At 43.6% G+C, this 27,523-nt stretch overlaps 3 protein-coding genes across 7 annotated transcripts in view; all 3 read left to right on the plus strand.

Moving 5' to 3' along the window:
- The window catches only part of ttyh2l (tweety homolog 2, like), a 33,743-nt gene extending 30,673 nt beyond the window's left edge, over nucleotides 1-3,070 (plus strand). Inside the window, exons 13-15 of the mRNA XM_030406508.1 lie at nucleotides 11-187; nucleotides 270-348; nucleotides 1,966-3,070. Of these exons, the coding sequence (XP_030262368.1) occupies nucleotides 11-187; nucleotides 270-348; nucleotides 1,966-2,046 (337 nt within the window). The 3' untranslated portion in view covers nucleotides 2,047-3,070. The remainder of the gene's footprint in view (nucleotides 1-10; nucleotides 188-269; nucleotides 349-1,965) is intronic.
- Nucleotides 3,071-4,435: 1,365 nt separating this feature from the next.
- Nucleotides 4,436-11,153, plus strand: LOC115574853 (charged multivesicular body protein 6-like). The gene is made up of 8 exons (XM_030406477.1): nucleotides 4,436-4,671; nucleotides 4,941-5,050; nucleotides 5,797-5,884; nucleotides 6,227-6,313; nucleotides 6,733-6,798; nucleotides 8,282-8,362; nucleotides 10,695-10,770; nucleotides 10,866-11,153. Exons 1-8 carry the CDS (start codon nucleotides 4,606-4,608, stop codon nucleotides 10,913-10,915), a joined length of 624 nt encoding a protein of 207 aa, XP_030262337.1. The 5' UTR covers nucleotides 4,436-4,605; the 3' UTR covers nucleotides 10,916-11,153.
- A 1,833-nt stretch (nucleotides 11,154-12,986) lies between these two features.
- Nucleotides 12,987-27,523, plus strand: part of LOC115575433 (brain-specific angiogenesis inhibitor 1-associated protein 2-like) — a 68,972-nt gene continuing 54,435 nt past the window's right edge. For all 5 annotated transcript variants that reach the window (XM_030407508.1, XM_030407506.1, XM_030407507.1 and 2 more), the window contains exon 1: nucleotides 12,987-13,266. In XM_030407508.1, coding sequence (XP_030263368.1) covers nucleotides 13,195-13,266 — 72 coding nt within the window. In that variant the 5' untranslated portion in view covers nucleotides 12,987-13,194. The remainder of the gene's footprint in view (nucleotides 13,267-27,523) is intronic.

Genomic DNA, 27,523 nt, shown 5'->3' on the forward strand with positions numbered 1-27,523 from the left:
CTCTCCCCAGGGACAAAGAGTACGACGACATAGACGAGGAGGACCCGTTCAACCCGGACGCGCGGCGGATGTCGTACAACCCCAGAAGGTCCAACGTCCACAGCTTCTGCAGCTACACGAGCAGCCTGGGCAGCGTGGCCAGCCTTCACCCGCCTCCGAATCCGACCACAGCGCCTCCTGAATACATGTAAGATCCACGTGATTGACAGCATCGCAGCACATCTGGGTTACATCTCTCACCGCCTTCCCCCTTCCCCTCTCTGTCGCAGGAACCAGTCCATGCTGTTCGGAGGGAGTCCTCGATACGAGAACGTGCCGCTCATAGGGAGAGGCTCCCCACCTCCCTCGGTGCGTTGGCCCTGTGGGGCTCTGGTGTCCCTTGTGTGATGAGGATGAGGGCACCGGTGAACTCGACACTGCTGCTACACTCACAGACAGCATGCACAGCAGCACCACGAGCATGACAACACACACACACACCGCACAGAGCTGCACACTGCCAACACACTTTGGAGGGGAGGGGGAGGGATGTCGCTTTGCATGTGATGGAAGACTGCCCTCTGCTGGCCACTGACTGAAGTGCATTCATCTCTGTATGCAAAGTCACTCGCCGCCAAAACCCCCCCGAGCTGCCGTCCATCCCGCCGCCGCTCTGGATTTATGTATTTCTTTGTAGTTTAGTTCATGCGGAGAAATTCCGACTCTGAATTTTAATGTCTGCAAAATTAATGAGGTAATAATGCAAACTTTTTCTCCGTGAGTGAATAAACAAGCCGTTCTCAGAGGAAAATAAGGTCCCCAAGAACGCTGTTTGAGGCTAGAAAAGTGGCGGGGTCCGCCACAACAAAGTAAAAACAGTATGAAGCTGTGTGGCCCTTTAAGGTCAGCTTGTTTATCCAGCCATGAGAACAAAGAGAGTGTCTTTGTTTGTTTTGGCATAAAAAAAAATAAAAAAAATCACTTTCTTAAAAATATCTTCCCACCAAACTTCACAGAGCACCTCTTAGACTCATGCACACATTTAAATATGTATGAAAATAACCATTCGATGGATAACGTCCGTGCAGGTGTCTAGTTTTAGAGCTCATAGTGTGTGAGCGTGCGCCGTCTGCAGAGCTGCAGCCGGGGAACAGATAACACTCCTCACTTCTCACTCTCCACATTTAAGGTTTCTTCTCTTTCGGTGAAGTTTCTTTCCTTTTTATTAAGTTTTCTGTTTGTGCTGCTGAGTCAGTGCTTCGGCTGCGCTCTTGAAACACCTTTTTGAGGGAGATGGAGAATGTGGACCGCTGTTTAAATTTTTAGTTAGCCTCTGTGAGGCACCGGTGGCGTTTTTTTGTTTGCTAGTGTGACCGAGACGCTTTGGAAAAAGGTACTTGCAGGGTATTAACAATAGAGCAGTGGAGGGAAATGTGTTTTTTTTCTTCTGCTGTTATTTTTTTTTTTTTGTGAATAAGCTCTGCAATGCATTTTCGCTAATGTTTTTTTGTAAGCACTTTCTCAGTGAGGAGTCTCACCTTTTTGTTATTTTCATTTTGTTTGTTTTTTTTTATTCTTTTAGAAGCTGTAAGTTTTTGTTTTGTTGTCTAACTTCTTCCTGATTTCTTTGATTTCATTCTCATCCCGCTCCTTGAAAACGCGCTGTGGCTTACCGCCGTAAAGACGCATGCTATGCAGAAGGTTTTAACCTATAAGACCCCGTTAAAGCTCCATACAGCTGTGTGACCTCCCGACACTGACTTTCACATGTGAGTCTAACTGATTGTGTGACCCCTGACACACTCGTGCTACATTTAAGTTCCGCTCCCTGAATCCACCACCTCCTTGATTTAGAGATCCGCTCATCGTCAACAGAAACACTCCCCAAACCTCCTCATCACACCTTATTTATATCGAATTCTAAGATGCCGTTGTTTGAATTTGGACGTGCTAACTTGTGTTTTTTTCCATCACTTCCTCCTGCAGTATTCGCCCAGCATGAGGACCACCTATCTCTCTATGACTGACGCCCAGATCAGGCACTTTGGGACAGACTTCCAGGTGTAGCCCGCCCGCCTGCTGAATCCTTTTCAGAGAAGAAGCACCGACTGAGACTCTGAGTCCTTAACCGAGGAGGCTGCCTTCACGGAGTAATCCTGTTTACGGGGAGCCGCAGCCCGCCGTCCCAATCCGAGACATGAAAGCAGGCCACACGAGACAATTACCTCAGTCACACACCAGTGCGGCGCTCTGAAAGCCCTGCATGCAGATCCGAACAGAGGCGGCCTGAACGGGTTCAACCTCCAGACTGTTGTTGATGTTGTGATGTGTGTAAGCATTCCTATGAGCCGGATCAAGAGCCTTTTGAATTGATTGGATCAAAACATTTTTTCTGTTGTTGCTATTTCCTCTGGTGGCCTGCATGTGTGATCATCCATACGGTCAGTGTTTTGATCTGGAGTGGGACGCCTGAATTACGACCCGCAGTCCGTCCATCGTGGCATTTTGATTGCGTTTCAACTGAAGAACAAAAGATGTCAGCGACAGCTGTAACAGATATTGCGGTTTCGTCGCGAGCAGCCAAAGATTTGATATTTGTGATTCTCCTTTTCGACTATGCAACTGCCACAGGTTTAAGCATCCCTCTGTTCTCGTTGTAAATAATTGCAAAGTGCATCCTGCTAATCAGGGATGAGTCTTTGGATTTTATAGTTTTGGGTTTTTTTTGCGACATTTTGGAACCGTATAGCAGTTGCATGCAGGAAAAATCCCCCCCCCCCCCCCACCCTGAACTAAATGAGCAAAAGAGGATGGGATTTAATTCGCCCTCCAGGCATGTGTGACTGCGCCGCGGCACAGCTGGCAAACATGAAATGAATATGCAGAAATGTAAAGTCTGGTCTCGGATCCATCTGCCCGCAGTGTGTGTCCTGTGGAAGAGAAATGGTTCTCTTCACTGTTGGATCTGCTGGTTTTTTTTCTTTGTGGGATAATGTGTGAACTAATGTTTGAACATAAATGCTGTATGTATTAAAACGTGTGTTGTTCTTCTTCTGTCTTCATTTGCTGATTGTTTGACCTCTTACTCGCCTAGAATTATGGGAAATAATCCTCAGACAGCACCATAAGTCTAACAAAAATAATGCTAGAAAATGTGTCTATGCAGGACGATCAGGAAAGCAGAAAATAAATAAATAAATAAATAAAAATGTGTCTCATTTAACGCCTGGCTTAATAACACTTTCCTCTCTGGTGCCCTCGTGTTCGTAATAAACGCCACAAAAGTGCCCTCCTGGATGCCCCTGTGGTAGATAAAAACATGATTAAGTGCCCTTTACTGTTGCCCACCGCACAAGAAAACGTGATAAAGAGCCCTCAGGGGTGCTCTTCCTGTGGAGGGAGTGTGATGCAGTGCCAAACAGGCGGCCCAACGAGCTCCAAAATGAGTTGCCCTCTTGGTAAATGGTTAAACAGTTAATAGGTCCCTGTGTGTTTTTTATTACAGATGTGTAGTTGGGTTTTTTCAGACACCCTGAGTTTGTCTCTCTCTTTCTGTTGCACCAAAAACTGAAGCCACAGTGTCCACTAGTGGAAGAAATACTCAAATCTACTCAGTACTGTGCTTAAGTTCAATTTTGAGGCACTTGTATTTTGCTTGAGTTTTTCAGTTTACGCTGTTTTTACTTCACCGCTGGTATTTTATTACTTAGTTACTAGTTACTTCTTAGGTTGCAGCTGCATCAGAGCCAAAGTATTGCAAATTTTAATCAATTTAATTACATTTTTCAACAGTTAATAATCACAAAAAACAACTCTTATTCCAATAGCCACAAAAATCCAGTATATGCATACATGTTATTGTATGTCAAATGTATTTTTACTTGTACTTTTTATACCTAAGTACATTTAATATCCATTTATCCACTTTTTCCTTTTCTGAAATAATATTTATCATGATATCTTTATTTTCAAGTAGTAGCATTCTTATATATTAAGAATGTAGTTGAGTAAAACTACCTTTAAATTGAACTTGAGCAAATGTACTTGGCTATATTCCACCACTGACAGTGTCCAGGAGTAATCTACATCATTACAGCATTACAGTCTTTCCCCAGCAGCACACAATTATAAACATTTGCAATAACTTTATACTGGAAATTTGACTAATGTGAACTAATGTTGTGTTCGGCTGTTATAACTTTTGAATACACTCAGTAATTAAACCCACAGGCTGTTTCATCCTCGTCTCTTCCCATTCAGCTCAGGTGGGTTAATTTCACACGATATTTGAATGGAGAGTCGTGAGCGCTGTCCATGGTGCTGATCCATGTTTACGTTGTCTCTGACATTAAGTGTCTCTGAATCAAACTTATTGATCACGACAGTTGTGATTTAGCTCATCGAACAAGATGCTGGCACCGATAAAGTCCTGTTTGTCGAAGTCTAACAAGCCGATTGAATGTCCCACCCCGCTTGCCGTAGGAAACACGGAAAAACTGTGGACATGGTGGTGTTCGGTTAGCCTGCTAGCCATTTGAGGCTGTTTACTAGCATGGCAAAATGTTCAGTAAACAGTGATATTTTGTCTTTTGACGAAGGGGGACGTGGAGGGGATGTGGCTAAATAATGGGCAACGTTTTTGGGAGAAAGAGCCGACCTTCGCGTGTAACGGAACAAGACAAAGCCATTTTGGTGAGCTGCTAGCGGCTTTAGCCGCAGATTAGTCCCGTTACATTCACTGTACATAAGAAGAGGGTTAGCTAGCTAGCCGCTCTGTGCTGTATGGATTATTGTTAGCCGATAACGTCGTCTTCTCACTCAGTGTACAATGAAGTGTATTGCAAATGAGTCAGCTCCATCTATATTAATCTATCTGTGTTCATGTGTTAATTTAAATGGTTTTTAAAGGGTGTTTCGTAACTTGTTAAACCATATGTCTGACCGTGTCGTTTGTCTCTCAGCAACTGAAGCAGCAGAGGGATAAACTGAAGCAGTACCAGAAGAGAATCACCCTGCAGCTGGAGAAGGAGCGACATCTGGCAAAGCAGCTGCTAAAAGATGGCAGGAAAGAGTAAGAAGAGTTATAAACTAGTCTATAATATCATTTATATGTATCACCATGTAGTCACACAACAGTGAAGGCAGAAAATTGTAAAAAATAAAGGAAAATGTTGATATTAACTGAAGATAATTAAACATTCAAAAACTTTGCTGTGAAAATACTTTTAATTCATGTGCTGAATCCTACAAATAAAGGGAAGAAAACACACTTACATGTAACTTAACACAAATATTACTTTTGACATTTGAGATGCAGACAGCACAAGAGACTCCGTCACATCAACTGTGGTGCATCTGTTTTATTCTGTATGAATACTTTAGACACTATGCACAATATTGCCAACATAATAAACAGTAAACCTCTTGATATTTTGAGATTTCCTCAAAAGCACATCACAGATTTCAAAGACTGGGCAACTAAATCAAACAGACTTCTTTTCCAGACTACTGATCGCTTTGATCACTTCCAACTGTACATCGGGAGCAATTTGGAGTTCAGTATCTTACTAAAGGACCCTTCGACATGTAGATAGGGGAGCTGGGGATTCAAACCAGCGACCTTCCAAATACTAGACGACCCGCTTTACCTCCTGAGCTACAGCCGCCACAACATCCCTACATTATGAGCAGTAGAACAAGTGGAAAGTTACATCTTTTTACTCCAAAATCTAAGATCATATATAGTCTCACATCACACTGATGAAACAACACACTCTTCTGCTGTATGACATCTTGCCTTTTAATTTGCCGTTGCAGAAAGGCGCTGCTGCTTCTCAAGAAGAAACGCTACCAGGATCAGCTCCTAGACAAGACTGAAAATCAGATTTCAAACCTGGAGCGCATGGTACGTTTTTCAAAGACTGCACTATTTTATGTCAAGTCACCGAGCCACAGCTCATGAGGTTCAATGTGATATATATAATAAAAAGTATTCTTGGAAAAAATAAAACATCTGAGAGCTACACTCTCAAACTGAAGAGGTTTTATTGCAGCGTCTGGCTGTTTGAATTCAGTCTAGTTTCAACCGTTACTGGTGTTGAATTTCTACACACAACGCAACAAACAACAACTTCAGTGTCGTGTGAGAGAAGACTGTTGTTCATCCTCCGTATATATTTGCAACTTGGTTGTTGTTGTTGTTTGTTTTCCAGTGTTTTTTTTTTGACGTGCTAATACTTGTCAACAGGTTCAAGATATCGAATTCATGCAAATTGAGATGAAAGTCATCGAGGGGCTCAAAGTTGGCAACGACTGTCTGAAGAGCATGCACGAGGTCGGGTTCGCTTTCATGTTTTATGTCCTGTCTTTCTGTGTTTAGAAATGTTCCTCCCGCATTCATGTGATAATAATACCCCCCCCTTAAGCTTTAGATATGTGAGTGTACACTTAGACAATGCCCGAGTTTCCACTGATAAGCACACTTTCTTTAATATGATCCTTGGGCGAGGATGGAGCGGCAGAGAAAGCCGGTGGTTTTTTGTGTTAGCGTAGCTGGTGCACATTGTTTGAAGATTAAAGGATTAAGAAGCAAAGCCTCGACTACAGCGGTGTGACTGCTGCACATCCTTGGATACAGTGCACAGATCTTACTCAGGGAAATTCGCGAGGCAGCCAGAATGTGTGCAAAACACTTTTTCATCCCAAACACTTTTCTTCTTCTGTGACGCGGGCTCCCTCTTCTTGCTTTGACAGATCATGTCTATTGAAGATGTGGAGAGAATCCTGGATGAGACCCAGGAGTCAATTGAATATCAAAGGGTAAATGTCTGCTTGATGTCAGTCAAAATCCACCTGCACAGAACTGCGCTGCTCTCCAATAATTGTTTATTAAAACTTGTTCTGTATATTTTTTATAATAGGTACTCACTAGAGAATACTTACCTGAGTGTTACATTAATATGTGACTTTATGCTTCTGCTCCACTACATGTCAAAACAAAGAGTTTACTGTTTACAGTACGTTTATTTGATTATTTTAGTAACGTGTTACTTTGCAGATTCAGATTTTATGTAGAAAACGTGATCAGTTTATAAAAGACGATGAGTTGATATAGATTAAACTACTCACAGTATAGAGGTTATGTAAAATGTAACTAAGTACTGTGCAGTTTTGAGGTGTTTGTACTCGAGTATTTCCATTTTCTTCTACTTCATACAAGATTTGTACGTTTTACTCCACTATATTTATTTGAGAAGTTTAACTACTAGTTACTTTGTAGATTACATGCTGGAAAATGCTTTTACTTTTACTCAGCTGCTGTATCGGTGACTTCCACTGTTACCAAAATGAAATTTGAACACAGTTTCATTACTTTTACCCAAGTTTAACACTTTGAACATGACACATGATTCATAATAATCGTCTACATCATGAGATTATTTTACTTTTAATACTTTAAGTACAGTTAGCTGATAACAAGTCTGTACTTTTACTTGAGCAATTTCTGAATTGAGCACTGTAGTATCTCTACTTTTACTTAAAGGGACACTCCAAAATCTAAAATATCTATTTTTCCTCTTGCCTGTGGTTCTGTCTGTCCATCCAGATTGCTTTGGTTCGAACTAGATGGCACTCGGGAAAAACTCGACAGTGATATGTCTTCTCAGAAACCATGTCCTGGTTATTCAGGATGATCTACAGACCAAATTGTGAGCAGTTTCATGGAGGAACTATTTACTATATTTTCCGTATCACTACGCAGAAAGAAGCATGTATCTATGAGAGGCTCATGCTCGTGACCGCCCAGGATGGAAACATTAGTGGCGTCCTCTTCGGCTGAGCTAGCTTAGTTAACTAGCCTCTCGTCCATGAGTTGATCCACGCTTCCTTCTGGACGGTGATACGACAAGAAAACAGTTTCCACATCAAATTTGGTCTGTGGATAATCTTGAGTCATGATTTCTGGAAAGAGATGTTGCTAGAGTTTTTAAAATTGTGTTTTTCTTGGCCCTTTGAGCACCACAAGAGAAAGCAACATCTCTACAGCTGATGTCCAAAACTCTGAAATCAAATCAAAACAGTCTAATTGGATCAATAGAACTGTATGAGGAAAAATATGTAATTTAGATTTTGTGTTGAACTGTCCCTTTTAATTAAGAACCTGAACACTTCTTGTTCCACCCCTGAGTATAAGTTTAACATCAGCTTAAATTCACAGTACTCACTGGTGGCAGACGAGGTAGAAATGTCTTTATAAAACCGTCACAGTGCCATCGGCTAACACATTTTTTTGCTCTCACAGCAAATCGACGAGCTGCTGGCCGGAGCCCTGACGCAGGAGGACGAGGACGCCGTTTTAGCAGAGCTGGAAGCTATCACTCAGGTGGGTGTCGAGCTGCACGTGTGGCTGCTATTAGTGCAGAGGACGGTCGCTGAGCGTGCATGCTCTTCTCCTGTTACACCCTACTTCACATTTATACTGCAGCTGTCTGAGTCGAGTCGGGATTTCACACTGAAAAATTGCATGTTTGTCTGTCGAGGAGAGGAATAATCCTCAACAAGTTAGAAGCATCCTGACGGAGGGAACGATATCATCATTCTTATCTAATAACAGGCTGTATAATTGAAACAGTAATGCTAATTAAAGCTGATTTTTTTTTTTTTCCTTCTCCTTTTGTGATCCAATTATTATTCCGCCTGACGCACACGAGACCACACAAATTATTATGTTTCACGCTTGAACGCAGACGCAGATTCTAATTTGTAATTCCCTCTCAGTTTAACAACAAAAAAGGGGAGCGAGCAGTGCGATATTCTTTGTAACAGTTTATTGAAAAGGCTGTATACTCTAAACGCCAAATTAATAAATTACATTATTAGCGCCTGATGAACATAGAGCTTCTTACTGGTTAGTGAGGGAGTGGAAACAAACTTAAATCGATATATTTCCATGTGTAACTTAACTGAGAACAATAAACAAAAGGTGCATAAATTAGATTATGTTATTAATACGTCCTCTGAGGATGTTAGGAGGGAATCTTTCCAGCCTTCATCTGGTTCGGGTTTAAAATTTATCTCACAGGTAAGTAAACTAGGTTGATGCTTCCGTACGATTCTGCCAGAGGCCCGGTCCACATGACACAGGTGCAGTGTTGCCAGATCTTGCGAGAGAAACAAGCAAGTGGGCCCATGAAAACAAGCCCAAAACAAGCGACTTCTCTGGTCGTGGTAAAAAAAAAAAAGAAGATATTATTACACTTTGCACACACACGTAAATATCACCCTGAATCCATAAATGTATTGCATTGTATCATTGCATTTGTTATTGTTTATATATGTTATGATCCGTTTTTGTTTTAGTTTCAGGACTTCAAAACAATATGACATGCAATACAATAGGCAGGGTTCGTACGGGTGCTTGAAATCCTTGAAAGTACTTGAATTTCAATGTTGTGTTTTCAAGGTCTGAAAAGTGCTTGGATTTTAGTTTAAGTGCTTGAAAGTGCTTGACATTATAACTCTGTGTCTTTCACAAAATTTGGATCAGACTGGATAATTAATTTCTGAAGTTTTTGCTATTATGAAACATAATTTTAGATGTTTACAGCATAATACAATGTACATTATTGTGATGAAAAGTGAAGACAAAATAATGAGCTTATATATTCCTGTAGAAAAGTATTTTACCCCAGCAATAAGGTGCTGGAAAATCTTTAAAATGACCCTTAAAAGTGCTTGAAAAGTGCTCGAATTTGACCTTGAAAAATGTGTACGAACCCTGAATAGGGAGAGGATCGAGGAAGAACAAGCCCAAAAAACCTGCGACTACCAATATTTATAAGCGATTTTACAGAAAAACAAGCCCGAAGTCGCTTTTAATAAGCAGACTTGGCAACTGTGCACAGGTGTCTCTTCAAAAAACAAGGCTTTTCTTTCTGTTTTGGTCTTTCGTACACATATTAACGTGAAGTGTTTAAGGTCACTGGTGGAAAAATCTGTCCACGGTGTCCATCATCAAGGAAGTAAGGAAAGAGGAAGTAAAAGTTAAAATACTTCATAGTGTTTTTGTGACTAAGCAACCAACCACAGTTTTAAATCTGCCTCCTGTTAACACCGGCCCACAGTGCACACTGGGTAGAAACTCTTTTTTGTTTTTTTAATCCCTGTTTCCAAAAGTACCTGTGAAGTAACACTTTCAAAAACAATGCATCATGTCGGGTGTGGCAGCACCGCATGAGACTAAAGCACCTGAACTGGACACACCCGGCCGTTACGTAACTCCCCGTTCTGTAAACTCCTTCCTTGTGCACTAACAGGTGAGTCACTCCAGCCACTCGTGACTGAAAGCTCGAAAATTCTTAGTTCTTAATTCTCTGTTCTCAGTTTCATTTCATGGTATCTTTAGCAACCTTTTTCTGGCCCAGAACCTGAATCTGAACAGAGACACATACAGTCATACAGCTGGCTGAACCCGGGCCCACGTCACGGCCCACCTGTGCTCTGGCTGCAAGATCTGAACCACGTCTGGTGTAGGCGGCTGTTTGGGCCCCGTCAGTGACACGGGCCAACTTTGCTATCTCGGTGGTGATAATTCCCTGGATCCTGAAGCTTGCGTCACAGGATGTCAACACATTCGCAGCTTGCCAGTGAAATATTTTTGTGCTCCTCCACATGATCAACACTTATTGTGACCTCCGTGTTTTCTCCTGAAACAGGGAGACGATGTAGCACTGCCAGAGGTCCCCACTGAGCCAATACCGGAGGTCCCAGAAGCAGCGAAAGCAGAACCAGGTACAGCTGATTTTCACTGTCGTCTCACACCACGATGCGTTTGATACTTGATGCCAGACTGATCATATTTGCTTTTTTACTTTTTCTTTTTCTAGAGAGGAGAGAAGCAAAGAACAAGCCAGACAGAGAGATGTTGGCAGCCTGACACACTGAATTAGGAGTCTCTGTGCTGATTCTGTCTCATTTCAGCATTTCATTTTTAATTGTTAGTCGGTGAAGGTGAGGCCTGCAGACGTCAGAGCACCTTCACACATTTTACAGGATCGGCACTGCGTCTGTATCGACCGTTTCGGACTAGGTGTTACATAACGAACGAGCTTTTTAGATGTTTTACACATGAACTTAAGTTGTTTTCCAGAGTAAACCGAGCTGTGGCAACAATATGTTTTTCTTGGCCTTTTTCTTTCATAAACCAGTTTCTGTGGCCCTGTTGTCATGGCATCACAATATTTGTGTTTGTGTGTCGTGCTTCCTCCAGGAGAGGGCGCTCTCCGCTAGCTTCTGTTAGCGACTCAGCACTCCAAAAAAAACAGGTGTCTTCATTCACATCCCATCAGTGAAACCTGTGTGTGTTTGTGTGTGTGGTTACTGACAGGAAGTATTAAAGTTCATGTTGCTCATACGTGGGAAACGTTTAGACAGGTTGGCTAATATAGTATTTTACAATCCCACACTAAAGTGGGCACTTGGGCTGTAATTAGCATGTTCAGTGAAGCGCACACAGAAACACACACCTCTGGTTTTAACAGTCAGAGTATGATGAGCTGTCACTTTCACTCAGATTATATGTAGAATGTCTTCTTTTGTTAGCAGGGACTTCATGACATAACACACTTTACATGCCCACAGTTGGGTGCTGTGTCTTTGAACTCATCATGAGACATCAGAGGTGTCAATAAAAACAGTCAGTCAGTCAGCAGTCAGCGCACAGCGACAGTTTGTCTTCACCTCAGGGCAAAAGCAGCATTTAAATATCATAATCAAACATGTCTCTGTATATTAGAGGAATGCTGGACTTCAATTGGTACAGAAATAAAGTGGGCGGGCACTAAAAATCTGCGCTTTGAATAGATGGTGCTGCGTTAAAGTGCTGCAGGAAATGTTGGTTGGAGCGCATGTGGTGAACAAACGCTGTTATGCCACCGACCGACATCCATAATACAGCTTGTTTTAACGCACCTGCTCTAGATCTCACATATACTGTAGTATCAGGCCCAATGATGAATAAAAAGTCATCAGAGTCATTAGAGTTAATGTAGACTAATTATTGTTTTAATCTGGTCAATGACAAAAAGTGTCGATGAACACATACAGTTGTTAACAAAGACTATCTAAGGGTAAATAATATGGTCATTGGTCTCGCCTACCATTGGCTGACTGTCTGTCCTTATAATGATACGAATATGTTTTATTTATGTAGCACATTTGATATATGAATTGACCCTCAAAGTGCTTTACAGAAGAAAATTAACTGAAAACATAAAATATAATGAAATTAATTATGAGATGTAATATATACTAATTATATATAATACTACTACTAATAATAATAATGATAATAATAAAGTCAAAGCACATGAAATATAATAAAACCATAATATAAAATGATAATACAATAGAGGAAAATAAAGTCAAAACACATGAAATACAATAAAATAATACAATAGAAGACAATGAAGTGAAAACGAATGAAATGTAATATAATAATATATAATAATGTCATATAAAGTCAAAATACCTGAAAAATGATATAATAAAATGATAATATATAATAATGGTAATGAAACAGAAAGAAATAAAGTCAAAACACATGACAAATGATGTAATGATATATAATTATAATAAAATGGGGGAAAATAAAGTCAAACACATATAATAACGTAACAATATGTAATAATAAAAGTTTAATAATGTATATAGAATATGGTTAATAAAACAAGTTAGTAATTGTAAAAAACAAACAAAAAAACATTACGGTAAAAGCACTAAATGTGAATTTGAAAATGAATATCAAATAAAATCAGTTTCAAAAAGTAAGGTTGTTAAAAAAAAAATGTGGTGGAGGTATGTTCCAAAACATTTGTTTAAGTATGTACATATGTATATATTTTTTAATGTTGTGTAAACGTATGAACAAATCTCGGGCGCGTCTGAGATCGCGAGAAATCCGAGGTTCGTATTCGTCCGTGAAGGCGGCAGCGGGCCGTCAGCTGTGTAGCGAGAAGGTGTGTTCAGTGTCAGAGCGGCTTCAGGAGCGCAGCATCGTCTCTCTCTCTCTCTCTCTCTCTCCTTCTGTTCTGTTCTCTCTCTCTCTCTCGCCTGAATTGTTTCACTAAACTCGCGCATTTGAACATTTTTTTAATTTTTTTTTTTTTTTATTGCCCTCCTTTCACGCGGATACACGTTTCACGGAAAAAACCGTTTATGGTCCTGGCTGAAGATTTCACGATGTCTCGCACCGACGAGGTTCACCGCTTGACGGAAAATGTCTATAAGGTGAGGCTGAACTCATGAATAAAGTTTAGTGATACTGTGATTCCAGCTGTGGGGAATGTAAAGCACACTTTAGAGGGCACTGGTCAGGACGCGTTCAAAGACTTGTGGGCTTTTTAAAAAAAATTTTATTCGATAATCTGTGGAGGGAGAGGCGAGGCGGCTCAGGTTCTGTTTTTAATCACTTGTTTATTGAGCAAAATGTTCACTCTTCCACCTCCACGTTTATTTTCGATAATTATGGTAACACCTCTCACATTAAAAAACCCCTCCAGTGCTGACAGAAAAATCAAAGTCGCTCACTCAGTCTGTTCCTGCACGGAGGCCTAAATTATAGTCCACCTACACGCGCTGATAGTAGTGTGGAAATGTTTCTGCAGCCCGGTTTATTTGCTGAATTAGGGACATTCCTGAAGTGAGTGTGTGACGGGCCAGAGGAGGCTGGCCTTATCTGTTGCAACAGGTAAACATTTGCCCCAGAGGGATTTCAACATTCAAACCTGTTCTGCATAAAAAAAAAAGAAAAACCTGTGAGAACTTTGCAGGCAACTGTTGAAGCCTGTGGGAAAGAAAGAAAGAAAGAAAGAAAGAAAGAAAGAAAGAAAGAAATTAATTCCCAGTCATGAAAGAGCTGCATGCAAGGACTGTTCAACAGGCTGCATCTCTGGGTTATGATTATTATTATTATTTTATGCAAATTATCTGATATTGAGTCGATGAAATGGCAGAACCAGAACTCCTGAAGAGAAGAGAAGCTGTTCGTGAGGTGTCAGTGTTCAAAAAATGAGAATTCAGTCGTTAGCTTCTCCCCCCGGTGCTGATGGGAAGCCGGATGAAGTTTTGTAGTCCTGCAGAACAGAGAAATCGCATCGCAGCGTTCTCCTAAACACCTGAAGAAGCTGCTTCTTGTTTTAAAATATAAGATACAACTGAAAAAGAAGCATAAACTGGCTCCATACAGCCCCGAGATCCTAATTACGTTTGAAAAGACGTTATTTTCTAGCTTGTGTTCTCGCGTATGACGTCTGCACATGCTAACACCGTTAGCTTAGCAGCTACAGCGACGGTTTCATCTTAAAAAAATGTGTAAATATCATCTTTTCAGATCAACTTGGCATCATGGGGCCTTCAGAGACTTGGATTACGCCGGATAAGCTGTTTGAAGCCATTTTAAGTTTCTTTATGGTCGTTTTTTAACGAGTCCACATCCACTGCAGCTGTTTAGGATCAACGCTGCAACGCTGTTCAGCTGCGAAGCTCCAGAAATGTTTTGTGGACTATACGAAACTTCCCCTGGAGGAGTAAATACAGACCGAATGTTCATTTTATTTGTGTGAACTCATCCTTTAACGTCCAATACTTGACGGTTGATGCACGATTGAAAAACGTTAATTGATGATGAAATGCTCTCTGATTAACTTCCAGCGGAGCAGCCAATCCATTAATGGACTAATCGTTGTGTGTAAATTGTTCAAACTCACTCTGGACTTTGGTTCACGCTGCCAGCGCCAACTGAAGGAATGTTAACAAACCTCCATGTGATGAGGGCTCCACACCTGTCCTGAGCTAATCTCAGGTGTCTGTTTTGATTAGAGCTCACTGATACTCCAGGAGCTCTCTCGCAGTGTATTCCCCACGTCATTATTTACACGTAATGACCCTTAAATGCTAATTTTCTCCCCGAGCCAGCTGTAGTTTCCCCCTGAACAGGAGTCTAAAAGCGGGCGGGCGGGCGGGGGGGGATGGGGGGGGGGGGGGGGTTAGCTGCTGCTTCTCCTGCAGGGAATAGACATCCATCAGAAAGGAGGTCAGATGAGCCGAGACTGACTGCTGCTTCTTTTAGAGCCAACAGGGGAAGAGCAAATGTTTCAGATGGGCTATTTCTGGGCCGGATTGGTCACACAGCCTACAGTGTATCCTGCTCATCGTGATTTGTGTGCTACGCTCTGTCGGGGGGCTTGTCCAAGTGTTTACACCTACTGATGTGGGTTAATCAACATAGACACGCAGGAGGTGTCTGGATCCTGAACCCTTCTGGGAGGACTGGGTCCGCGCAGAGGTGGTCCTGCTCATTCGAGTGCAGCGCAGCGCCGGGGTTGGGTGGGTGTGGGTGTGGGTGGGGTTCTGTCTCCGAGGGTGAAAGCACCCCGTCAGAGTCCTGACAGCCAGGAAGGGTGATGGGCAGTGGAGTGGAGAGCGAGAGTCGCACGTCCACACTGTGGGAGCTGACCCCGTGGCAAAAGCGAGGGTAGGTCACAGAGAGTGTTTTTCTATAGCCGCTGCTTGTTTTTCCACCCCTGCAGAGCGACAGCAAGTTTATCAGCATGCTTTAATATTTAAAGAGATAGATTCAATTAGACTCGCTGATGAAAGGAGGCAGTCGTGTTTATACCCTCAAAACCAGGGATCGACTGGTTCTCTCAAGGACGATATCAGCGATCAAGGCGCCGGTAACTGATTAAGATCTGAGCGCATACCTCCACCGAGGCCAAACAGTCCGCTTAATTCAATCCAACATCGAATAAAACACATTTAAATCTTCTAGATCGGGATTTTTCGCCGACATCCGCGCATCATTTTCTGAGAGATTAACACGAAGATGTCAAAAAGAACACGCCCTAAAAGTGAGTAAAAGTTTTTGGATCCGTCCCCTTTTTTTTTTAGGATCAGGACCAAAAGCCAACAGGGTCTATGTTGGGCTGAGACCCGTCCTCCATCTGTGAGTTTTTGTGTAATCCTGCCGACAAAAAAACACACAAATAGATGCTGACGACCACATCAGCTCCTCAGAGGGGGTCATAAATAGAATAAACTACATTTTACTCGAGTACTTTACAGTTTTGTAGTATTTTCCTTGAGTTTTTCAATTTTCTGATTCTTCATACCTCCACTCAGATGCAAGTATTTGATCTGATTCAGTATTATTCAGTGTCTATAGTCTGTTAGTTGTGACACATCAAGATCAATCAGATGGTTTCGAGCTCAAGTTTCGCGTCTTAAAACCATCTGATTTTATCGCTGATTGGACACAGAGAACAGAGATACGGATAATGTGGATAAAAATGCTGAATTTCGGCCCGGATAAGTGGTCCACTCAAAGATATCTCGACTCAAAACCACACTCGGTTGCGCAAAGTGATTGCCTTTTATTACAGGGATTTGTCGTAACGAGCATGTTCGGTCACCGCAATCTGCCGCCATTACATCGGATGCGAAATGACACATTGTCTGGGTTCGAATTGCAGACTGTCGGCTTTAATTTCACGGGCTCGTCAGCGATGGGGCCGTTAAAGCTGCGAGGCTCGTTGCATAAGTCATAGAATTAGATAAAAATTATATGACTTATGTAAGTAAGTGGGGTGTAACATGTCTCTGAAAATCCTGAAATAAACAAAAAAACTGAACCGGAGTTCACCCCATCATTAGGAGCTCAGACTGCAGGGCGGAAAGATCGGCCCCCTTTTTTTTAGACTCGATGTTGTTTTAAGGAAGATTCTCTGATTCCGGCTTCTTAAATATTCTGCTCTCTCTCCTCCTCTATGACAGTAAACTGAATATCTCGGGGCTGTTGACAAAACAAGACATTTGAGAACGTCGTCTTGGTTTTTGGGGAAGATTAGTCGACGTGTTTTCATCATTTTCCGACATTTTTAAAGACCAGACAACTAATCGATCTGCAGATTAATCGACAGTGAAGAGAGTTGTGAGTTGCAGCTTTAGTTTAATGAGTGTTGGACCTTTTTCTGACTTTTTGCAGCTTCTCACCTTTTCATAAAGCAGATGCTTTCTGTTTGCACAGATGATTAAACATGCAGACACTTCGTCCGACTTCGAGCGTTGGGAACTTCCAGCCTGACGTTAACTTTTGGGGGGGGGATGAATGAACTTCCACAGCCGATTTCTCTCATTTGAACGCCTCCGTAGACAGTAATTGTGTTTGTCTGCTGCTTTGTATGCAAGCAGAGGACGAGGGGACGTAACAAAAACATACGGCGGCTGCAGAGTCATTGCAGCCGGCAGTCGGGCAGATACTGAGTAATCGCAGGAGGGACGAGGGGGGGGGGGTAACTGCGCCGCCGTGACTCATGTTAGCCCAGCTGAGTGTGTGTGTTTAACAGGGCTGGGACTGTCGGCACAGCGAGAGCGAGACCGGAGATTCGGCATCTCACTTTGAGGCTTGTTCCTCTGGTAAAAGGCCAGACGCGCTCCTCAGTGTTCCTGACATGACTTTATCTTAACCAACAGGGGAGTCAACCCTGCAAACCCGGCAATCCCAGCGTGATCTGCCCGTGACTCACTTCCATTCTCCTCCTCCAGCTCCAGACGTGGTGATCTAGTCACTCCCGCGCTGACGAGGGTGGGTGAGGGGGGGTGAGACAGATACTTAAGACTGACACCCGGCGCTTTGCGTGTTCAGAGTGCGTCTCCACCAGCTGGCCCCGTGTCGCTGGGTGTCTGTGCCCCGGGTCAAGCCTCTTAACATGATGATGGATGAAAGCCTGAGCAGGCCGACCTGGCTCGCAAAGCGAAGTGAGCAAACAGATTAATCAGATGGAGGCCGAGGAAGCAGAACAAGAAGAATGCACAATGAAACCTTTTTAACTGTGAAGTTCACGCTGGAGAGTGAAGGTGGTGGAAGGGTTTAAAACACACCCTTTAGCAAGGCATGGCTTTCAGCTCGTGTTTGCTCAGAGGCTTTGTCACAGGAAGTGCGTGTTTTTCGGTGCCCGGTGCAGGTTTCTGAACACACCCTGGCAGGTAAAGGGAACAGAAGGGTGTGTCCCGTCTCCACCAGCCCTCAGGTCTAAACACTCATTTTCCCATGCAGCACCACTCCCTGACTGTCAACACAGCCTGGAAAACAGCAAATGCCATTTTCTCAAATGGTTGTTATGAGGAAGGCGAAATAGTTGCTTCACGTAAAACTGGATCAGGTGTTGATCGCCAGTACTCTCCGGTTACAGGATCAGCGCCGTGTCAGGATGCTGCTGCAGTCTGCTGTTGGATTAGGGGAAAAAAAAAAAAAAAAAAAAAAACACCTGAAAATGCAGTTTTTCTGCCTAAAAGAAAAACCTCGTTATATAATCACTTTCTCTCTCAGTTGCAGTATTGTCGTGACGTTCACTACACTCAAATGAGTGATATTCTGATAATGCTAAGAGGACTACAGTTTCACCACAATCTCATGTGGGAGATCTGAACAGGTGGTCTCTTAGCAACAACGTGCCATTATTCTTATGTGTTTCTGTCATATCATTGTGCTAAAAAGACTCGCAGTCGGTGGAGGGGCTGGAGGAAGGCGAGCGAGAGGGAGGGAGAGGAGAGAGGAGAAGCGGCGGAGAGGGGAGGTGGTTTCGGACGGAGATGAAAGGAAGATGTTGAGCCCGTCGTAATTGATGAAAAACGCTTTCTAACAGGCCCGTAAGGGGGTCCAGAGTAAACCAGCTCCGTCTGCTGCGTGTACAGCGGCGGCGTTTCGTCCCTGTGGTCCTGCATTAAGAGGTGACTTTCAGCGCGACGCCACCCACTTTATTTACCCGTTCTCCAGCAGTATATCACATCAGGCGCCACTTGCCTTTCATAATATGCAATTTAATGGAGTTTAAAACGACTCCGGCTCTCGAACATCTGCCTCCAGAATATAGTGTTTCAACAAGTTTACGCCTGCCGGTGCCCAGGGCTTTGAAAAGATTGCATTATGCACTGCAGGAGATATCATAACATTCATTGCCTGTGGAACAGCAGATTTGTTCCCTGTGCCTTTGACTGCGATGCAGAGAGAAGGACTATTGCTCCACACACCCACCTTCTCTGCACGTCCGGGGGCGGATGGTTTAGAGACATTCTCTCTTTTCTTTTACTCATCACTGCTTTTTCAAGGACTGAGACTGGAGATGCTCGCTGCTAAATCCAAGGCTACGCTGTATCGACTGCAAAGACAGATCCGTAGCCTTTGCCGACAGAAATAAAGGTTGATTTTTTTTTTTTTTTCTTCAAGTCACCTTGCTCACATGGATATCGTCCAAGGCGTTACTTATCTGTCACATAAAAAAAACTGCATACCCACAAAGGATGATGTTTGCTTTATGGAAAGCGTTTAAAAATGCTTTATTGTGGGGGTGGAAGAGAGGAGGAGATGAAGAAGAGAGGGAGAAGGAGATGGAGACATTCCACATCCTTGTTGAAATAGTCCCTAATTACTGTAGAGGGTGAAGCAGTAATTACACAGGCGCAGAGGCAGAGACAGAACATTTCAGTTAGTACTGTGGCAGTGGACAATGGCCTTACATTTATGGGTCACGGGCTGCAGTTAACATGCCTGTGGCCAGTGTTACTGTACGTCCTTGTGGCAGATGCTGCTACTTTCAGCAGCACCGGCCACACTACACCCACCAGGCGAGCCGAGCGGGCGACCGCGGCGTCTCCGAGGCCCAGACCGGCCGTGTTATTGTACACAAAATAGGAAATTCGCCTTGCATTTACCCACAAGGTTCGGATGTTCCTTGTTTTGATTTCTACGTGGTGAACTTATTTTGCCACTGGGATGTAAAGTGACTGATGCAGACACACAAACTCCAGTGTTGTTATTCCAGTTTGTTTTATTAATTTTCTCTCATATTCAAAGTGCATTTGCATCTCTCGTTTGAAGCGATGCTCCTGAATTAATGGACAGTGAAGCAGGATGAGCATTTTTTTTTTTCATTTTTTTTTTTTTTAAGTAAAAGGCAGACAGACGGTGGAAAATAGTGCCTCCTCCACGTCGCATTCAAATTGACTGAGCACTCACAAAGACCGGCATTGTGGGAATATGAAAGGCGATGTCGATGTATTTTGGGTAGGGACGGGCAGAGCGACTTTACATTCGTATCACGTTTTGAAAGGGATACTCCACTCGGACATGATTTAATCTGTTTTTTGCTCTATTGGCAGCTTAAGGGAGCAAATGTCAAGAAAGAAAATCAAAAAATGAAACGCAAAGGCAGCTTCTAATATGCATTAAAAAGTAGCCTGCTTGATGTAAGTGACAGGAGGGGGGCCGAGCTCACAGCCCTGGGGTTCTCCGCTGTCGAGCATTAAAGTAGAGGAGCTGTGACTCCTTGTCTTTTGAAAGGAAGTCTGATAACTAATTGTAGTGTGCTAGTCGAGCCCAGGATGTTAAGCTGAGATTGAGATAAGTGAGATTGTATTGAATGCTGAGCTGAAATCAAAAAACAGCCTTCTGATGTACAGAAGCTGTTCGCGTTCTCAAGGTGTGTGAAGGCTGAGTGGAGGGCAGTGGATATGGCACCCGCCGTGGATCACGCATTTATTTGTGGTGTATTTATGTAAGATAGTAATAGTACAATAGTTGGTGTACTTTTCCAACATATAATTCACTGCTGTATAAAGTCCAACTGGCTTCAAATGAGGTTGAACATTCACATAGTTTCTCTTGAACGTCCCTTAACGCCAAATTCTACAACCTCAAACCTAGCCACATTAGCTTAATGTGGCTGAACCTGCTAACCTGCATTATAAACTGTAACCTAGAAGCAATTGGCAAACGTACAGGTTCCAGATTTGAACTTGGTAAACGCTCCATCCTTGAGATTGAAGTTTTGAAGCACATCCTTCTTTTTACGTCATTTAGAAAGCAACCCAAAGATCAAAAATCATTAGCACGCTCATGTAAGAGTCATCAAGCGAGCGACATTTCCGTCAGAAATGAAGTAAATCCACCGGGTCTTTACTTCCTGGGATGGCGGATGAAGATAAAAATGTTTATGTTGGTTCTGGTTTGTGTTACTGTGACAGTAAGTTGTACATGTTTAGCCATCACTGCCACAGTAAAGCACACTGACTTTAAAATGCTAAACACTAACGGCGGTGTTGCAGAATCCGCGTCGTAGCAGGACGTGACGCGGTTACGGTGATGAAACCGGTTAGTTAAGCATTTAGATACGTGATACTGAGGTCTGAATGTCGCAGAGAGGTCAGCTGTGAGACCCTCGCACAACACATCCATAATTCATAAACTTCCCGAAAGCTTCGACGGCGCTCTGCAAATTGTGAAAACGCTGATGTCCTCTTCATCTCAACCCGCGGGGCCTGGAATGAAGTTCACTGCACAGTGTGTTGTTTTCTCATTCGACGGTCATTTTTCGGGAGAGTCTCCGTCCGCCGTCCGCTTTTATTACCTCGCTGCTTTCACAATTGATCCGAGTTAAAACAATATTTGGAGGGATTTCAGAGCAAGGCATTTTCTTCCCTCCACCAAAATGAAGAGGTCTTTTGCTGGTCAAAGAACTAAAGCTAGCAAATAAGTCTGGGTCTTGGTTGCTGTGGAAACCAGCGCCTGTGTTGCGTTAGTTGAGTGGCTGATGCCGGGCTGAGTGTGTGTGTGTGTGTGTGTGTGTGTGTGTGTGTGTGTGTGTGTGTGTGTGTGTGTGTGTGTGTGTGTGTGTGTGTGTGTGTGTGTGTGTGTGTGTGTGGGGAGGGCGGTCACACTGGCTGCAGATGACAGCAAAGCAAACAAACGCAGTAAATAGTTGGTCTCTGGCGACGAGGACATGATTTGTTGTGCTCTGTCAGCGGAGACTCTGCAGTTAGACGCTGGGGGCCGGACAGAGATCCTGTTTGAGAGGTGGCTCGCTTTTTTTTTTTCTTCTCCTTTTTCCTTAATCCACCTGAGACGTTGTGCAGACGACCGGGGGGGCAAACACTGACAAAACTGTGCCTTTTGGCCGTCATTTTTATCGGCAAAGCCCGTAATAATATATCTGCTGGTGGCAAACACTTTGTCGAGTGTAATGCTGTTCCTTGAACTGCGGGACGGTGAAATGGTGGAGCATTTTTCATCTGCTGGGCATGGAATGACTTGAAAATGTCTAAATAATCTCCAAGATATGCTCGAAACTCTTAAAGGTACAGTGTGTAGGGTTTAGGGCGGGATGCTCTTCCCTTTTTTGGGCAGCAGCGCAGAAAAGAGGAACCTCACCACCAAATGACACTTAATCCTACAACTGGACTGTTTTAAAATGGCATTAAAACAAACTAGAATCGCTTTGTTTTCCATCTTGTCAAGTAGAAAATGTTTTTATTGCATCGCAGACGGGATACAGATGTTGTCTTGGTCAAAAACAACATATCAAACAATCTTGAATAAGATTCTCCTACGTCATAAGGTCCCCCAGCTTAAATAAATGAGAAATAGCGGGCACCCCATCTCTCTTTAGTTTGGAATCCATAGCAATTACCCACATCTGCTTTAACTGTGTTTGTGGGGACACAATGGGCAAAAGGTTTTACAGAGACGGCGCTTGAAAGATTATTAGAAATGATGAGGCGGTTTTTCTTCTCCAGTCCCGGTTGAGCAGTAGCTAACAGGCCGATTCTCCTCCACACAAAGCTGCGAGAGTCCCAGTAACAAAGTGCGAGATTGTGCATGCGTATGCTTGCAAGTGGACAAATGTTAGCAAGAGGTTGACTCAGGAAGCACGGAGATAAAGATGCCTCCCTTTCGCAAGGCCTGAATTACCTCGGTTAGCGTGGCTCCTGTCTGATAACGAGTCACGCTGGAACCATTACCGGACAAGTGGAGTCATAATGAAAAATAGCCGGTATAAAACTCTCTGTCTTTTATGTTCACATTACGTAACCACAAAAGCTGCAGAAGCGCACAGCAGCTCGATGCACAGCTTTTACACTTCCACTGACAGAGGAGTGCTGATGATCCTCTCCCAGATTCTGCAGCGTCATGAGTTTCATCCATGACACCTGTGGCTCCAGCCCATAATTGGATCCCTGCTGCTCGTTATAAGTCAGCTGTAATAACCAGCGTTTTCATGTTGCTTGCGCAAACTGGACGGAGGGATCACGAGAGGCCAAGTTTTTCTGCCGTCGGTGTCTCTCGAGACTCCAGTGAAGCCGTCACGACGCCAGAATTTGAAACTCGAATATCTCGTTTGATACCGCAGGAAAGAATAAAAGTTCAAGGCAACACAAAATAGGATCCAGTCTCTGAGCACGTACCAGCTCATCCCATCGAGCTGGCATGTTGGCATCACCACTTTTATTCAGCTCGTGTTTGCATGTAACATAAGAGCAAACGCTGAATCTGTCGGTTTTGCAGCGTCTTCAAACAAACAGCCGCCTGTCACTCTGCGAGGGTATAAGAACAATGTCTTTGATGCGCTCGCTGCGGATCGCTGTCTGCGCTCGTCACGACCGATGCTCAGCGACGCGCTCTGCACACTTCTGCAACAAAAGGCAAACACGAGAGCTGCTCTCAAACCGTACACGGCGTCTTCCTCTCAGCTCACGATGTTTGAAAAAAGGTTTCGCCCTCCTCAACACAACTTGGACGGGGAGCGCACACACACGCATTCACGTGGTGTTCTTGGATTGGACGCTCTCGCCTTGGCATCCAGAGCACATGCTGCATGTGCCTGCCGCGGAGTCAGCGAGGCTTAAAGTGTGCGAGCGGGACAAACTTCTTCGTGGCGTCTGTTCAAAGACTACACCTGGACTTTGCTCTGAAATAAGCATGTGACAGCCTGTGTGTTTTGGAGATGTGTGCTTTAGAAAAGTTCTCTAAACCTTTCAGCTGTGTTGCAGCGAGAGGTTGGCTGCGTTCCCTTCCCTCGTGCAAGCATCTCTGCAGAGATCTTTTTAGATATCTCTTGCTGTTGTGTGGCCCCCTGGATGAGTCATGAAAATGGCACTACATGTCTACATGGAACCGATGTCAATCTGAGTCTAACGGAGTCAGGATTTAACGAGAAATCTGGGAGAAGCCATCTATTTTCGAGCGTGACGTTTAAATCGAATTGGCATTCTTCTGGCGAAATACGATTAGTATGGAATGCGACCGCTCACAAGCGGCTGTTGTCTCTCCAGCAGTCTGACATTCTCCGATATTACAGCAGCAGGAAAAGCTTCAGAATATAAACAATTTGGGGCGAGTCGTGAGCACAGTTTGTATTGAATGTAGAAGTCGGGATGACACAACTGAACCGAACATCTGTAAAGTTTGATCCAGACCGGCCTCGGACAAAACACCCGCTGATACTCCATCTGACACTTATTGTCTGTTCTTGGCATCATGTTTTGGCCTCATCTGTCCGTCCCATTGTTGTAAATATATCTCAAGAGCGCATCGAGGGAATTTCCTTCAAAGTTGGCACTGATGTCCTCTTGGACTCCAGGAGGAACCGATTAGATTTTGTTGTGACCTCGCAAAATCTTTTGATGTTACACAAATGTCTAACAGGGTAAAACGATGACGGGGTGACATGTTACATCCCAAAGGTATCGTGTCCTCTCTTCACAAATGTTCTGGCCATTATGCAACGCGATAGCTGAGGAACCTCCAGCTTTAGTGGCGCGCGGAAGCGTATAGCCGTGAGGCGGTAATTCGAGTCTTATTCTGACATTTACAGCGATGATGTAGTTCTGTTGTTTGGTCGTCTTTGTCTGCTATTGTCAGCTGAGAGTGTGAATACAAGGGCAGCAACCGAAGTAAGAGGGGAAGTGTTTGGTGTGTGGAAATGTTTGGACTTTTATTTACGACTCCAATCTAATGGAGTGCGCCATCCAGCCCGTTGCAGACTCGCAAGCGGAGACTCCTGACCTTCGCTTTTCAAAGAAATGCAGCAATTACTTGAATAACTTCATAGACTGTTCGGACTTCTTTACATAATTAGATTTCCTCATATCTGGCTCTTTTTTTTTTTTAGGGAATGTGTTTGTGCTTTTGTTCAGATTTGTGTGTTCAGTCACTGCTAACGAGGACTGCCGCTGCTTCCTGTGGTGACCTCCTGTTTTGCAGAAACTAAGGGCAGCAGATCTGCAGTCACATGCACACTCATGCGCTGAAGTGGCGTTGATCTTAATTTCACTTAATTGTAGCTCATGTTCTCGTGCGCGTGTTTACATATTGCGGAGTTTATTCTAAAACTGTGAACTGGACAAACATTGAGTGTCGACTGAACTTTTGCCCCGGCTTGCTTCCTGTAAACACTCTACAACACGATTACCGCCAGCGGCTCTGTGCTGTCGTATCACATGGCAGCAAAACTCGACACGACACAATCGGCAGTTTCTCTTCGGACGGTTCTGTTCGGGCCTGCCGTGGTGCAGAGACTTGGGTAACACGGGGTTTCTCCCCCGGGAAACCGTCAAGCCGAGGTGGTGAGACACCCTGACGTGTCTCTTCTGGTCCGGCCTTGTTCCTCATCACTCAGTCGAGTCGACCACACAGCAGATCACGCTGCAACCTGAGTAACTTCTCATGTCACAGTAATTGGTTTATGCTGAAAGTCTGATCTGTCCTACAGCTAACTGTGTGGTTGTCCATCCATCAGCACATTATCTACATTCCTCTGAGAGACGGGCAATTTATCGATGTGATATCGTTGTCCGAACAAGATGTTCTGTCTTTCCCTCGTTTTTAAGGCTTTACAGTAAAGTTTTCTGAACTTACCAGACAGTTATACCTTTCCAATACTTACCTTGATGTACTTCATTGTTTTATCCACATTAATGATGATTACTAACCAAAAATCATTATCTAGTCTTGTCAGAATACAAAGGGTAAAGAAGAGTGGGGTTCGCATCCCGTTTTGTGAGCGAGAGTTATTTGTTTTCAAGTTATATTACATGATGTGTGTCAAGTCATTTGCACAATTTTGCTTTACAAGACTGAATGTAGTTACCTCAAACCCAAACTTTTCATCTCTTCCTAAACCCGACCAAGTAGTTTTCGGAGCCTAGACCCAACCGACCCGCGACCAAAACAGTCCGAACGTCATCATTTGTGAGTTTGTGTTTGACAGCTTTATTCAGAAAGTCTAACCAGACGTTGTTTATTATGTATTATTGCGGACTCGATCACAGAGCCCTTCACACGTGTCAGAGTTGGAAGCTTACGGCCTCCGAACACGTCGCTGCAATCAGGAGTAAGATGTTGAAGTGTGTTCCAACACAGCCTGCAAATCTCAGTTTTATTTTCAAGGTTTTTTTTTCCGCCGAGCCCTATTTCCTCCCTGATTGTGTCATTAGGGCCTGGCTGCCTGTCATTACATGACATATTCTCACGGTCCTAAAAAAAAAAAAAAATACAGTAAGTGGGGGCTGCAGGGCTCATCTTCAGGCCCGCGGCGGGTTGCTGTGTAGAAAAAGGAAATGAGGAGGAAGGAGCGAAGGGGAGGGCGAGAAAAGAACAGATGACGGCATCCTGGCTTCTGATTGCAGCGCGATTCTCCCCCCGGTTCTAATCAGCTGGTGTTACTTGGAAATTACCCTCTTTGCATGTCATTAATGTGTTTGTGTGTGTGTGTGTGTGTGAGGGAACAGAATGAGCGGAGTGGGATGATCATCCCATAGTTTGAATCAACAGTCTGCTTCATATTCGTTGACCTTGTTTCAGATGCCGAGGAGAAATTCATTTGGTTGGAGCGCGGGGAGAAATCATTTAAATCCACTTAATAATGTTTTTTTTTTTGTTTTGCTTATCTGCAGCCTTTGTGCTCCCAGACTTCTCCATATTCCCCCCGTCTCCCCTCACCTCACCTCACCGCACGAATGGGCGTCGGACAGATTTGATTCATTCTGGAGGAAGACGTTTCTCTGCCCTCCTTTTTAATTGTCTGCTTTAATTTTTTTTTTTTTGTGCTGATAATGACTTCATTCAGTCCTCGTGGAGGGCGGCCACAAAAAACGGACAGCTCCGTCACCAAAAAAGGGGGAAAAGATTACACTTCAGCCGTGACATGTTCCTCATTTTATTATTTCTTTAATTGAAAGATGATACGGAGCAGAGCCTGGACGGGGAGCGGGACACACAGCGTGTGATTATATTTCTTTGTCTGTAATTCACAAAATACTCCATCCTCGCAATTTTCTACTCAATCACTTGCTTAATCTCTCTCTCTCTCTCTCTCTCTTTCCTCTCTCTCGTTCTGTCTTCCTGTCTCTCGCTCTCTCTTGTCACACTACTTGAAGTGCCTCCTGGCCCCGTTTCCCAATTAGCCGCCACAATTAGGGTAACAATGTAGTACAAGAGAACTGGGATGGCAAATTTAGCAACAATGGGAAGAGATGAAGAAACTACCTCACTTCCACTTCCCTTTTAGCCGCATGTCATTGATGCCTCTTATATAATGAGGCACGTCTGCGGTGATTCTTTACGTACTCTTGTTCCTGTGTGTGTGTATTCGGTGGCAGTAGGTCAGCGTGTGTGTGTGTGTGTGTGTGTGTGTGTGTGTGTAGAAAGGCGGCC

The sequence above is a fragment of the Sparus aurata genome, chromosome 23, assembly GCF_900880675.1.
Source record: "Sparus aurata chromosome 23, fSpaAur1.1, whole genome shotgun sequence".
NCBI classification, from domain to species: Eukaryota; Metazoa; Chordata; class Actinopteri; order Spariformes; family Sparidae; genus Sparus; species Sparus aurata.